Source organism: Corvus moneduloides, chromosome 1 (genome assembly GCF_009650955.1).
Source record: "Corvus moneduloides isolate bCorMon1 chromosome 1, bCorMon1.pri, whole genome shotgun sequence".
In the NCBI taxonomy this organism is placed as follows: domain Eukaryota; kingdom Metazoa; phylum Chordata; class Aves; order Passeriformes; family Corvidae; genus Corvus; species Corvus moneduloides.
Window position 1 is genome coordinate 10,590,415 of NC_045476.1, and position 14,375 is coordinate 10,604,789.

General features: G+C 44.1%; 1 protein-coding gene across 1 annotated transcript in view; it reads right to left on the reverse strand.

The window, feature by feature from the left end:
- Positions 1–777: 777 nt before the first annotated feature.
- The window catches only part of ADARB2 (adenosine deaminase RNA specific B2 (inactive)), a 308,071-nt gene continuing 294,473 nt past the window's right edge, over positions 778–14,375 (reverse strand). The window contains exons 8-10 of the mRNA XM_032099671.1: positions 11,725–11,906; positions 5,863–6,041; positions 778–4,117 (exon numbers count right to left, since the gene is read on the reverse strand). Of these exons, the coding sequence (XP_031955562.1) occupies positions 3,941–4,117; positions 5,863–6,041; positions 11,725–11,906 (538 nt within the window). The 3' untranslated portion in view covers positions 778–3,940. The remainder of the gene's footprint in view (positions 4,118–5,862; positions 6,042–11,724; positions 11,907–14,375) is intronic.

Sequence of the window (14,375 nt, forward strand, 5' to 3'; positions counted from 1 at the left end):
TGGCACTGACTTCTTTAACATGACCAAGGAAAGAGCTGTGGGGCCAGTGAGCTGATGGGGCTTCCAGTGAGCTGTCAGGCTCAATTTCATCTGGAACCAAATCTTCACAAGGAGTCTTGACAATTTTTGCTGTTAGTGTACTCATATTCTCACAGCGTCTGCTGAAAAGCTTTGGATGTTTTGGTAACACCAGTGGTCTCTACAAGGACTGGCCGAAGGAAATCACCTCAAGGCACCAGGGGATGCTCACACAACAATGCATGTTAAACATTTGTGGGGATGGTGGTGTTTGGGCTCAGTGTGAGTTTAGTCTGCTGTGGCTGAATACTGATTGTTCAAAGCAAGAACAACCCAAGGCCACTCCATCAATGAAGTAGAAATCTGCAGAGATGTTCTGACCTTTTGTTCATCACTTCAGTTTTCTTAGACAGCTTTGTGCAGCAACTCCCATGCAGTGGGGCTTTGAAAAAATTTATGAATTTTTATTAAGAAAGATCTTTGAGAGTAACCTGGAAGGATCAAATTAGAGATGTATCCAGTTCACTCGTCTACCAGGAAAACACTGTGTCCCTTTACGGCTTCATCTCCATGACCAGGCACAGCCCTCTCTCAGTATAGAGAGGGATTGTGTGATTCCCACGATGCATCACATCTGAACTGAATAAGAAGGTATCTGTACATCTAGAGTAGGTGTGTGTAAAAATACATACTAGCATTCTGGAGCACATTCCAGTTGATTGCTAAGTCATAGTGAAAAATGGTCAATAAACAGTGAAAGAACAATTTTACTTGGCATTTTATTCACTTAACAGAAACATTCACTTATCAGGTATCACTGAAGTGCAATTTACAGAACTTAGCAGCAAATTCACATATGTAAATTCAGATTTATTTTCGTCGTCTTTTTTATTTCTTTTTTTTTACAAATATTACAAATGTACATCCATTAGTACAGTATTGCCATTCACTCATGCGTGTTATGTACAGAATCTTCACTAAAGAATTACTACTGAGCAATCTTTCCTTTGCTTCAGGAAATGCTGTATGTAGGTCATGTGTGCTTCTGGGATGGGGTCCCATCACACTGTTGTTGCACATAATGAGAAGAAGTAGATATTTAAGGTCATATTCAACCCTAGTGCCAACAGGTGCAACTCTACTGAGATCAGCTGAGGCCCACTTGCAGTGGGGACTCAGTTTGGTCCCCAGTACTAAACTCATTCTGTCAGCTGAATCCAGGGTTGCATTTATGTACATCTTGCAACAAAGGATCATTCAATCCTGCCACACTTTTTTCTATGTCCTTAAAAATAACCAGGCGTGGTGCTTTGTTGTCACAGTAGCTGCAACACCAGCCTGGTGGAACTATTATGCATTAGTTGGGTTGACGTCATGCCATGGCTGGAGGAGGATGGATGAGGGCAGGGAGATATAAGGAAGAGCCATTGAGGTCTCGTGTGTGCTAGATAAGGACTAACTCGGAGAGGAAAGGCAGAAGACATGCTCCCCCCTGCCCTGTGGATCTCTGCATGAGAAACCTTGTCCTCCTCTCTGGCTGCCCTGTGGTTTCTCTCCCTTGGTTGGAGCAGCCAGAGCCCCTGGGGTCACCACTGCCAATGTCCCCTGCAGCCTCGCCCACACCTCCAGCCATGGGCTGGCCCCTGCCTGCTGCCCCTCGGGCACATCTGCTGCCCAGATCACACTGGAGGCCTGCAGCGACAGCTGTGGGAGAGGACAGGACCATGTGCAGGTACCTGGAAGCTCCAGAAGGTGCCAAAGGTATTCAAATGTTAATTTGACAGAAGAGCTGTCAAAGTGGTCAAAGTACTGACAAAATGGTTACCACAAAGTGTTTCCATTATTGAAAAGTCTCAGGTTTTTTTTTTTTTTTAAGCTATTTCTACTGTAAGGATATTTTTTTAAATATTTTTGGTAGTTAATATGGAATGTATTATTTTGTTGAAAAGGTTTCTGGAAGGGGAGAGCTTTGTTTTATCTAATTTAAAAATTCTAGTTTATCACAATTGTTTTTATACAAGACACTATAGATACATCTTGTAGTTCATAATCTAAAAATAAAATCTCATCAAAATACTGTAGCTATTCTATTGTGGGCATCAATAAACAATGTATTTACTGTATATGGCTCTCCAAACATGATAAACCCTATACAAAGAGCATCTATCTTTATTGATAGGAACAGTTTCCCGTGTAAAGGAAATTACATGGAAAAATATGAGCCTTGTGTTGTTTGAAAAGTAACTCAGCTTGACAGTTCTGAGAAAATACCAAGACAATTATCACAAATCAGTAGCAGCATGTTATATACAGATTTAAAGAGAATCACAGGAATAAAAAGAAAACAGTAGTTATATACCCGCAAATCCTGTCATCTAAAAACCCAGAAACTTAGAGAAATGCACAGGGCGTTTGAAGGTTGGCTTTGCAGTGGGACTATCAAAGCTCAGTTCTCCCATGACTGTATCTTCTGCATTCTGATGAAGTTTGGGATGGTTCAAAGATGAGATTGTATCAGACCCAGCCCAGTTATGAAGAAAATATTTAAATGTTGGGTGATACTTGTCTCCTAAGTGAGAAACCCCATCTGCTTTTCAGGCTGCAGATGAACATGAGTAATAATAATAACACTTGGCATTTACACAGAGCTAGAATGTGAAAGCTCATGCATTGAGTAAGACCTTACCCAAACCTGTGCTTGCATCTGCTGTGCTTACGTCAGTTGGACTGTGTGGAGAGGTAAAACTCACTGCAAGAGAGACAAAATCTGGCTTACACTGTTGCATATGACCAGAGCATTTTGATCATGCCAAGTTCTTTAGATGTGAAGCATTTATTATTATCCCCATTTGACAGGTGGAGAAACTGAGGCAGGGAAGAGCCAAGTATCAAATGTGCTCTCTTGTTTGGGGATGTCTTGTGGGTACCCAACCCAGCGATTGTTCAGAGCTCATCTTGAGCTCATACCCACTTGATTCAGAGCTGTGGGTCATCAGAAGATTGGAGATCTGAAGCTCTGGGCCCTGGCTGCAGCCTGCCTGATTTCAGGTAGCTTCCTGAAGATCCAGAGCCAGGAGCATGGTCACATGGGTCCTCACTGGCAGCCCCTGCAGAGCTGTGCACCTCCACAGGCAGCACAGGGGTGAATTGCCCCCTTGGCAAGGATCTGCATCCTGACTGGTGTCTAAAAGGCATGTGAGATGAACTGGGCCCAGAAAAGTAAAATTTGTAGCATGCAAATTGTGACTAGAATTGAAGAGTTGTTGTGAAGTGGTTTGTCCAAGGTGTCAGAGGGAGTAAGTGTAAAAACCAAGGGCATCCTGATACCTGGCTTTGTGCTCAGAGCCAGCAGTGGAAAAATCAGTTTAAAAATGCTGCATTTCTTTGAGGTCCAAATTTTTTGTCACAGATTTAGGCAGCTTACAGGATGATTTTTGCATAGAGGTTAGGAACCTTTTTTTGTGGATGATTATGGATGCTCTGAGACCTGCTGTCATGCTGTGTGCCTGGGGTACTTCCATCTCTGCTCACTATTTTCCATTATTCAGTGATGACTTTTGCACTGATTGTGTGAGGGAAAACAAAGCTCTATTTTGGATCAGACAGGTGGCCCACTAACACCTCAAATCAGTAATAACCAACAGCAATAAACAATAAAAAGCAGAATCTTGGTGGGGGTGGCATTATAATTTGGGCAGGTACATTCTTGGGAAGGGATCATGAAAAAGCAGTTTTCTAAAGTTGAGTTCAGTGCATCAGACACATTTCTACTTATGTATTTCCAACACAGAATTAAGAGCAAATATTCCCATGGATGTTGCTATTACATCTCAAACTGCTTCAGTTCTCTCCGCTCATACATCCTGCCTCTCCTTCTCTCCAGTTGGTTTGATCCCGTCGTATAGAAAAGGTGTGGAGTGATTTACACAGTTAGTAGGAACTGATCTTGCTCTGGGGGTTTCTTCACCCAGGTGCCCAGGCCAGCTTTCTGAAATGCTTTAAACAGCTGCTGCTTAACAGACTGGTACGTCTGGGCCACCAGCTTTGCCTCGCTGTACACTGATGGCATCTCTCCATGGCTTGGTACTCGTGTGCTCAGCTGCAGAACAAAAATCAGAGAAGGGGAAAAAAATAATAAAAAACCCAACCTATGAGCCAAAAGAAACAGGAGGCTTCAGTAGCTGTATAATCTTCCTGTCTACATTTCATAAGCAGCAAACAATCACTGTGCTTTGTGTGTTTTGCTTTTGGTAAAAAACCAGGGAAGCAATAAATGCTGGTGATATGGTTTTGAGCCATTGGGAGGAGGAAAGGGGTGAACAGCTCTGCCTTGGAATGGGCATAGGCAGTAGGAAGTCTTGGTGTGCTCTACAAAGGCAGAATGCTACTTCTCAGTTAAGATAATTTTTATGGACAAAACTGAAAAAAATCCTTTCTGGAGATCTTTAAAGAATGTGCTCCTTTAAAGAAAGTTTACCCTGGGAAGTGGAGCAGCTCAGTGCTTCCACGTAATACCCAGAGACAGAAGAAGGAGGGTTGCCTTCCACCCTCTCCCATTTTCCCTCTGTAGTCTGTTATTGTTGGGAATGTTGTGAAACATATCCAGGACAGGGCAGGAATCAGGCATCAGGGTTTGTGCTGGTGTGGGAAATCTAAGAGCTCTGTTGGAACACTGGAGCCACCCACCAGGAGCTACCTTGAGCAATGTCACCTGGCCAGTGCCCCTGGAAGGACATGCAGGAGGGAGCACCCTTTGCTCTGCAGAAGGACTAAACAAACTCCTCTGACCTGCCCAAGCCTCTGCAGTGCCAAACCAGAAGTGAGGATTTGATGCTATACAAAAGAAACCAAAATCTGTAAAATGCCTTAGAACAAGCAGTTGGGTGAATTCCAGCAGGGAATAGCACGCTGTAGGGAAAGGCACCCTCAAGGTACAGCCTGGTAAGCAAACAGCTCTCTTTTCCTTGTCTCTAAACAGGATAGATGCTGAGAGGCAAATTAAAGGAGAAGATGAACATGCAGCCTGCAATGAGCTGCTCCCCTCTGTGTGTGCCAGCACTCTGTGGGGCTGCACTGGCTGGAGCTGTGCTGGCCCAGTCAGCAAGGGAGGGTGACATTGCCAGCCTGGGTGTCAGTGGGCCACAAGATGGCCTGGCAGCAGTGGCTTCTCTCTGGCTGCCTCTTTGTTCTCTTTGTTCCCCAGAGGTGGAGAGTGATGACATTATCAAATCCCTCGTTTTGTCAAGGGCAAAGTGCCCTGCTCAGCCACAAGTTACTCTCTCCTGCTGACTGCAACCTCACCCCTGATGTGAGCCAGATAAAGTCCAGCTCTCCCAGCCATAGTTCACCCCAGTTTTGTTCCTGTGAGCAACCCTCCATTCTGAAGGTAGCAGGAGTGCTTCTTGCCTCACTTCCTTCCTGCTGTGCAGGAAATAGACTGGGACCTCTGTCACCACACTGTGACCAAGCCCTGGGCACAAGGCCTAGGTTGGTCTCTTTTGCTCGCCACAAGGCTCAGGGTCCCTGCTAGAACAGACCATGCCACTGCCTGGGATGGGATGAGTCTCACCAGCTTCCTTCCCTTGTGGTATCCTGCAGAGCAGAACAACCCCTTTGGGCTTGTCTTTAAACCTGGCCACCCTGCAGGCTCCTTTGCCTGCCCTAATGACTTTGTTGGTGGAATTGTCTTCAGACTTCCCCACCATCACTCTGTCTTATTTGTTTTCACTCATTTTCCAATAGGAAGGAGGATCTTAAAGTAATTTTTTTCTTGTGTTCATCTTCTCTCACTCTCCATGGACTGCAGGACAGCTATTGCCAAGCCTCTTAGTGCACCAGACCTACCTTGCCGTGCAGCTTTGCCCAGCGAGTGAAGAACATGTGCTTGCAGAGCCGCGAGGGACTCCCGCAGGTCCTCTTCCCCGTGGTGGCGTTGATAACCTCCAGCTCAGTGCTCCCCACGATCCAGTTCACACTGAAGCTGGGAGATTTTCCGGGCTGCCGAGCGTCAGCATGGCTCACCCCTGAGGAGAGAGGGACACCAGTAAGCTCCAGTGCTCATTCGGAGGCTGCTCACACATGGTGGGGTGTTGTGGCTCAGGAGACACCCTTGGAGAACTCGCTGGCATCGTGCACGGCACGTGCTCTTGTCACCACTGGTTAAACGTTACCAGACCAAGCACCTTGGAGAGACGTAACTTAGCAATTCCTATAGATTTTCTCCACCTTGCAGGCAAACCTTCCATGAGCCTAAGGAAAGCCTTTGGATTGTAGTGTGAGCTGCTGACAGCAGTGTGATGGTGGCTGAGTGAAATCTTTCAGAAAGGCTTTAGTAGGAAGACAGGTTTTTAAAAGGAACTAAGCAGTACAGTGCTTTGCCCACAAGTTTTTTCTGGTGAGCTTCCCACAGTCCAGCATATTTATCTGCTATTAACTCCTGGGGCCTTTGCCGTGAGATGTCTAGATCCCAGGGTGTTGGTGCGATCCCCACTGCGGGGCTGGGGCAGCATGATACCAATCAAACCCAGCCCCTCCCCTGGATCGAGTTTCCCGAAGAGGCAGACTCAGAGGGTGGGTCGAGGGGAGGCTCAGAAGCCCAAGCTGCACCCCCTGGGCGGTGCCCAGGTACAAGCCACCTCCCCCGGTTCAGGAAAAGTCCCGGTTACTCTGTTGTTCGCTGGTTCTCTGTTATAACTCCCGCCTCTCAGTTTACCCCAGTGGTTCTTGTTAAATTGTATCCTCCCCTGGCTTGTACCTCATTGGTTGTTTTCCCTTTTCACCGGGGTTTTCAAATTCCGTATAAAACTGAGGACGAGCCTCAGTATTGGATCCCATCAATCCCATCATCCCCATCACATCGGATTCCATCCCTTCCGAGCTTGTTCGGGTTGCGAAACTTCTAACAATAAACCTGTTAGCAGCCAGACCCAACCAGCCTCTCTCTTCCTTTGTCTCCGAGCCAATGTGAGCCTATCCCATCGGCTCCTGCCGTGTTCCCTCTGCCGAGAAGCCAGCGAGCTAGCCCAGCCAGCAGCTCTTTTCCTGACTCCGAAGTCGCTTCAGCGACGCGTGGAGGTAACGCAGCTGGACTGTCTCTGACCTGGGGCACGCCAGAGCTCGTGCTTTGAGCACCAAGAACTGCGTTACCAGGGGATAAGAAAATACGAAACAATACACTTCATCATCACTGAGAGATTATTAGATCCAAGCTAATAATGACCTTGTAGACATCACAGTCCTACACAGAACACTCTCGGTCCCCACCTTGTGTCTGCCTGTGAGATTCCAACCCTATACTGGAGCACCAATTTATTCAACAGCTAGTTAGTGTCCTAATGGTGATATTTCGGACATCTTTAAGTGGAATGCATCATATGTAATTTTAGACAGCTGCAATAATGATGTTTACAGTCACCTGGGATGACTGCATGACCTCAGTGTCATTCACATGGCCAGTTTTGGACATCTGAGCCACATACTGAGCCACTGCCTTCATGGGTGAGACCTCCCTTGGCTCTAGATGCAGACCAGGGCTACAAGGTCAGGTGTAGCTGTGTACATGAGTTATTTTTAATCAGGTAAATTCCTGTCTCTTTTTAACCATTTAGTGTAGCTCAATCTTTCCATGACTCCTGTCACTTTTTCATTTCTTGTACCTGAAACAGAGGAAGGATTAGTCTTTGCAAGAAAATAAGAGGAATGAAGAAAGTGGTTGGCTTATTTTCCAGCACAGTACAAATGCAAACAAGTGAGCTCTGCTGTGCCCTGCTCATTAGTGCTTTTGCAGCACAGAATCAACACTGGGAGCTTCCAAGGCTGGAAAAGACAGAGTGACCTGAAGCAGTTTGAATATTTTTGAAAACATGGACCTTGGATAATATGTCTGGATCCAGTTATAGTGTCCCTCTCTGCTAATTTGCTGTGTGGGCCACTAGCCTGCAAACCTGGACAACAAAAGCCACTGTGGTGAGCAGCAGGTGGGGACTGAGCTGGTAGGCAGGAGCTGCCTGGCACAGCCTTCCCAGCACAGGCCAGTGCCAGGACTGGGTCTCTGTTTCCAAATGGCAGCTCCTGCCTGCAGCAGCTCCAGCGACAGCTCATGGTTTGCACTGCTTTCATTGCTGCTGGGTGGAGGGCAGCAGAGAAAGGTCCTTTGCATTTTCTGCTGAGAGGGTTTCAAAGACCTTTTGCAGAGAGTGAGAAGTACTGATATGGGCTGTTCAGAGAGAAGGAGATTAAAGAAAAGAGATCAAAGCCCTTCCCTTCCAAAGTGCCCTTCTTGCCCAGGATCTCATTTTCAAAACAGATGCACGCCATGAGCATCTGCTGGTCTGAGGCAGAATGGAAGGAGATGGGAGCTGGTGGGAATGCAGCATCCATCACTGAGTGTGTTGAGCTTGGAAAGCTCCTGAGAGACACCATGGGAGAAGTGGAGGGTTGTGCAGGGTTTGTCTGGCCGGGATGTGGCTTCTGTATGCAGCTGCTGCATCCTGCCTGGAGCCTCTCAGCATCACGGGAAGCAATGCCACTGAGGGACATGCCCCCTCTCTCCGCTGTCCCCTCTGCCCTGGGAGGGAGCTGCTAGAGCCAAATGGAGCTCAGCATGCACACAGAGAGAAAGGTAGCCATTGAAGGGAAAAAATTATATGGCAAACTTACTTTGTATTGGTGACAAAGCTGCAGAAATCATCTCAGTCACTGGGACTGAACTTGCTACCGTGTGTAGAAGAGAATTACAGCTAAGTCATAACCTCACCCAGGATTTGTAAACACATTCATGTCATATTAATACCTCTTTCAATTTTTTTCCCCCCAGAGGTAACAGATCAGTCTGCATCTAAAACTCCAGTTCACCTAGGCAACAGGATTTAAACTGAGAGCTTGAAAAGCAGATAGCTCTGCAGCGCTGCTCGAATGTCTCTACACAGAAAAAGATGCAAACAGATCAAAATCAGCTGTTTGACACTATGCACCACTCTCTGTCAAGGTAGCACCCAAAAGCTTAGAGGACTTGAGTGCCAAAAAGCATGATAGCAAACACCCTGCCATGCAAAGTTGCCACAGGACACTAAATAAATGAAAATTTATTGTGAAATCCCCGACTAGAGGAAGAGAAGGAAAGGCTGCACAGAGGGGAGAGCAGGTTGTGGGGGCCCGTCAGACGGGGGCTGTGAGAGTAGCCCAGGCTTGTCCCAGTGCCTGGAAACCCCTCTGGGCTCCTTTGGCTTTCATGCTTTCTCTTCCCAGCTATCCCATACAAGTACATGTATTTAGGTAAATAGAAGATATTTTCACATTATTTTCTGAATGCAAAAGAAGAGATTTTAAAGAAAAAACCATGAAAGTCATAACAGACAAATACAGAGCATGGATATAGTCTCTGATTGTTGATTTTTTTATAATTTAAAAAACTTTCTTCCATATTTTTCTTTTGAAAAAATAATTGTTTTGATTTATTTAGAAAGTAACACTCAAATAATCTAGGTTACTTTCTCTCCTCTTTGTAAAACATCCTTCTTAAAACCCACACAACAAAGAGTACAACAGAAACCAGTAGAATTTGAAAGAAAAAGTCTTTGCACAAATAATATGAATTTGAATATTGTGGGACGTGAACTGAAATCTGTCTCACTCTCCTCTCTCTCCCAGCAAAACCTCATTCCCCTTCAGGATACCCTTTAGAACAACTTCAACATTAAGAGAACAGGATATAAAAAAGGCTTTTCCTTCTTCTAAAAATTACACCCAAGAGCAATCTCAGTGGAAGGGTGGAGTTCCATCTGGCTGGGACTGGTAGAAAACTGAGTAGAAAACCTCACTGATTATTTTTCAGTGGAGCCAGATATCTCAGGATATCTCATCACACCATGACTCTCCTCTCCATTGGAATGTTTGTACTGCTAGGATCAAGTGGCAAAATAATTGACACCCTGCAGTCCTCGGCTGGTGTGATGTCCAAGACAAGTGTGAGAGGTGGAGCTGCCTGGCTGAGATTGTGTAGGTCTGGTCTCTAATGCATCTGGAGAAGCTTCTTCTAGGTGCTCATCTCCTTAGTCACTGTATATGCTGCTGGCACAGTCTCCCAGGAGAAAGAATTGCAGCATAAGCCTCAGCAATGTAAGTTTTAAGCAGCATTGGCTCCCTGGTGGGATTTGTGGGGGGAGGGAAGATTACAAATAATGGGGTTAGAGACAAAAACAATGCAGACAGAGAGAGACAGATTCCTCCCACTGCTTCTCCTGGGCTGAGGAAAATCTACAAACACAACCAAAAAGTGAAGCAAATGCTTTTCCAAACAAGCCTCTGGGAAGGAGGACGACAGCCCTGAAACATGCAGATATTTAAAGTGACACAAGGCCCCCTCTGATGCCTTTCTTATTCCCTTGAAATCTCTAACAACAACTCTTGGACATACATACACACAGGCTCTGCCCAAGTATGACCCATTGCTTTTACTCTGCATGGCCAACCCAGCAAAGCAATAGCTGTTCTGTGGTGAAAACTCTTATAAAATTCCTTTTTGTGTTTTCAGTCCTTCAACAGCTGAAGTGGGTTTCCCTGTACATCCTGCAGACACAGTGAAATTGTGTGTACCTTTGATCTTAATGTATGGGTGTACTTACAGTGTGTTAGGGCTGGCATAGGATGAGATCTGCTTTCCCAGTGGGAGATGCAGAGGCTTCTGGCAGCCAGGGCTGTGTTGTCAAAATAACAGCCAGATTTGGGTAATGGGAAGATATTTCCTGGCCAGCTGTGAGTTCTTTCCTCCCTACCAAAATATCACGTGGGAAGGAAGAGGGGGCTGAGCCATGCCCATTCTGGACCAGGGCAGGAGGAACTGGTGGGACATAGAGTGAAGGGGAAGTGTGGACCACAGCTTCCTGCTCACTTGCATTGCAGTCTTTGGCCAGCTGCACTGAAGAGTTAAAAAATGGAGATAAGCTGTTCAGAAAAGGATAAGCCTTTTGACCCGTTCACCTCATAACATATACACTCACATTACACTTGCCAGATGTACTAAACCACACAGAACCTGAGAATTTCCCCAGGGGCTAAACTATCACTTCTGTCTCAGCCAAACAAATTTTGTCACAAGGGCATATTTAAAAAAAAAAAAAAAAAAGGTCCATGAAATAGGTAAGGCATAAAGCAGCACTCTCCTGATTGAGGAACCCAGAGGACTTTGAAAAGCAATGGGGTACTCCACTAAAGCATCCTGACCTCTGACTCTGTGACACCAACATCTTATTGACGTCTCAGGAAACCTCCCAAAGAACAATTATCAAAGATTAAAATAAGGATCTAATCTGGCGCAGAATTGATGTCCCATAGCATGCACATGCCTCAAGACAGTTAAACCTTAACCTGAAGACAGTTAAACCTAAAATTTCCTGAAACTTCCTTCTGATTTTTAGAAATGTTTTACGTAGTCATACTTCTATTTTCCCCACTCTGTGTGTTCAATGTACAGTGGTTGCTTTCCTAGTTAGCTTGTACCCACCAATAATCCTTTTTTATGCCGCTGCATATGAAAAAGGCCTGGATTTAAACCAACCAGTTTCTTCATTCTCCAAATTCATATTTTTCAGGAAAAAAAAGTACATGAGTTAATGGTTTACTCACAAACAAAAAGCATTCCTGTTGGTGAGCAGCACGATCAGCAATGGGAGGGGGGATATTTTGTCTTGCAGGCAGGTGTTTGCTTACCACTGAGAAGCAGCTGATTGCGCCGGTACGAAGCTGGCAGCTGACCAATGTCTTCTATCCTATGGCTCATTACCCGGGAAAGGTGACCAGTGTGGTAGAGGCTTCCCACAATGATGCTGTGCAAGTACATGGGTTCGATGAAGGAGCTGAGGAGAGCACCTTGGAGCCCAAGGATGTTCCACCTGAAAAAAAATTCAGGAGTAATAAGACACATGCATAGAGGAAGGGCCACAATAGAGCTACCCTGGGAAAATCAGCAAATGCCAGCACATGGGTTAGAGGGATGAGGGATGAAACTATTCCTTTCCCTGTCCTATGATACAGGAAGCACTGTTGGGTTATTATACACCTATGGGCTGATTCCCTCTAGGAGGACTTTAGATTACTGTGGTATAATTCACTTAAGGGTGGTACTTCTGTCTTGTATTGCTACAAACAGAGGCTTCTTATCAAGAATTGTTCTTTCTAAAAGCATTTTGTGTTTGATAGATGTTAATTTAGTATGTCTCTAGCAGAATTTTATTTTTCTCTGCATCTATAGTTTTCCCCTTGCAATGGTAGAGCTACGAGAGCTTTTGTTATTCTATTTATTCTATTTCTATTTATTTGCTGCTTGTCATATGTAAGTACCACTCCCATATCATACAGCCAAGCTAACACATGACTTAAGTGGCCAAAATCCCCACAAAATCTTTGAATGTCTCCTAGGCTGACACTTCTTTGCACAAACAACCATGAAGAGATGAAGACATCCATAAGAATTAAATCCTGGTCCTGAATAGGAAAAAAAAGAGAGGACTTCGATTTTAGGAAATTTATTTGTAACCTTTAGCTTGACCTGCTCTAAAGTGCTCAGAGTGATGGATACATCTTACTCTGTTGCTGTCTTAAAGGTGCAGCAGAGTGATGGTGGAAACCTCGGGACCTTCCACCTGTTGATGACTTAGACCTCCATACTACTGGTGTTGGAGTAGTTGTCAGAACAGTTCTGCATTTTAATAGCCTATGAATTTTTACATCAAGCTAGGCACAAATATGACAGCATGATTGCCTCTAAATTCTTCAGGGGACAGCTAATTGGTTAATAAGTGGAAAAATTAAAAAGGGGAAAGAAGTTATGATGCAGTTGTCTTCTTGGCAAACCTATTTAGCTCAGCTCCTCTAAGCAGTTGTTTCCCACCACGCAAACACTAACAGGGTCTCTTACACTTGGATAATATTTTTACGTAAGTTGAACACTGTCAATCTGTCTGAATAGTTTTGAGTTCAGGAGTTCAAACTGAAAATGCTTCAGAAAATGTATTTTGGAGAGCATATTTTGGCTCATTAAAACCCAAAACACCGGCAACATTTGGAACTCGGTAACTGACTGAAGGAAAGGGTACGAGGTGTCTGCTATTTAAGGCATCATCCAGTGGCTGCCATGCTAAATAATGTGTTCAAAGCAGAATTTCCATCAGCAGCAAGCATTATGGTGCTAATTTCTTACATCATTGTTCTTTTCATTAATTAACATTTCTCAACCGTTAGTGCAATTATTGCAGTGCCTCCGTACTGTATGTCTCTTTTCATGATTAATAAGGAGTCATTATATTTCCCTTTCCTGAAGCAGTCAATTAACACGGAATACTTTCCATTAATTACTGAATGTTTAAAACCAGCATGCTGTACCTGGAGAGCAATCTGCTCTAGGAACCTGTGACACCAATTGCTTTTAAAAGTTCTCTTTAAATTTTATTCCAAAAACACAAGCAATTTAGCTGGCTGTATTAATTTGCCTCCGAAGCAGGGCTGTGAATGAGAAACATCTTTTAATCTCATGCAAGAAAAGGCAGCCATCTGGCTGCTGAGGATTTCAGTCAGACTCTCCCTGTCTCCCTCTGTAAATGCAGGCCATTAAAGTAATGTGTTCATCTACATAAAACTCAAATGAAATATAAAAGGTAATATTTATATACAAACAATTTAGTCCCACAATTTAAACAGTCATTGGTTTTATGAAACATTTACTTTAGTCGATCAGATTTGCATAACTTCATTTGGGGGGAAAAAAAGTGTGGTCATTTCTGCAAATAACATCACTTTTAAAGGAAAGAAATAGCTGCCTCTTTGAGTAAATAACTTATCATAATGCAAAATTAATAATGCAAGCTTAAGAAACAGAGCTGCATTCAGCTAACAGTACTATGCCTCCATCCTCCAGCATCTAAGGTAAGCAGAAAAATTAGACAGATATCTTTGTCCAGATGGAAACTTGTAAGATATCAGTGCTGTTTTCAGCATTTAAAATTTCCTTAAAAAAGCCTTACATATTTGATTGAAGGAGAGAAGAAAAGCAGCTAAACATAAAAACAACATATGTTCAACAATATTGGGATTTCAGCAATATGCACATCACAAGAAATCATCTGAGTTTTATTTACCAAAATGAGAGATTGTGTTCAGGTCATAAATTACAAGGTAATAATGACTGTATAATTTAAATTCATCACAAGGGACCTGCCTTTTCTTTAGAGATATTTCTCTGCCTAATTCTGGACATATTCATCCTAGTGTTAAAAGGGATTCGAATGTCAATGGAATGACATTATTGGAAATCACAATATAAGCATGACCAGGTTCTCCCCCCCCGTGCATTGAAAGCATTCCAT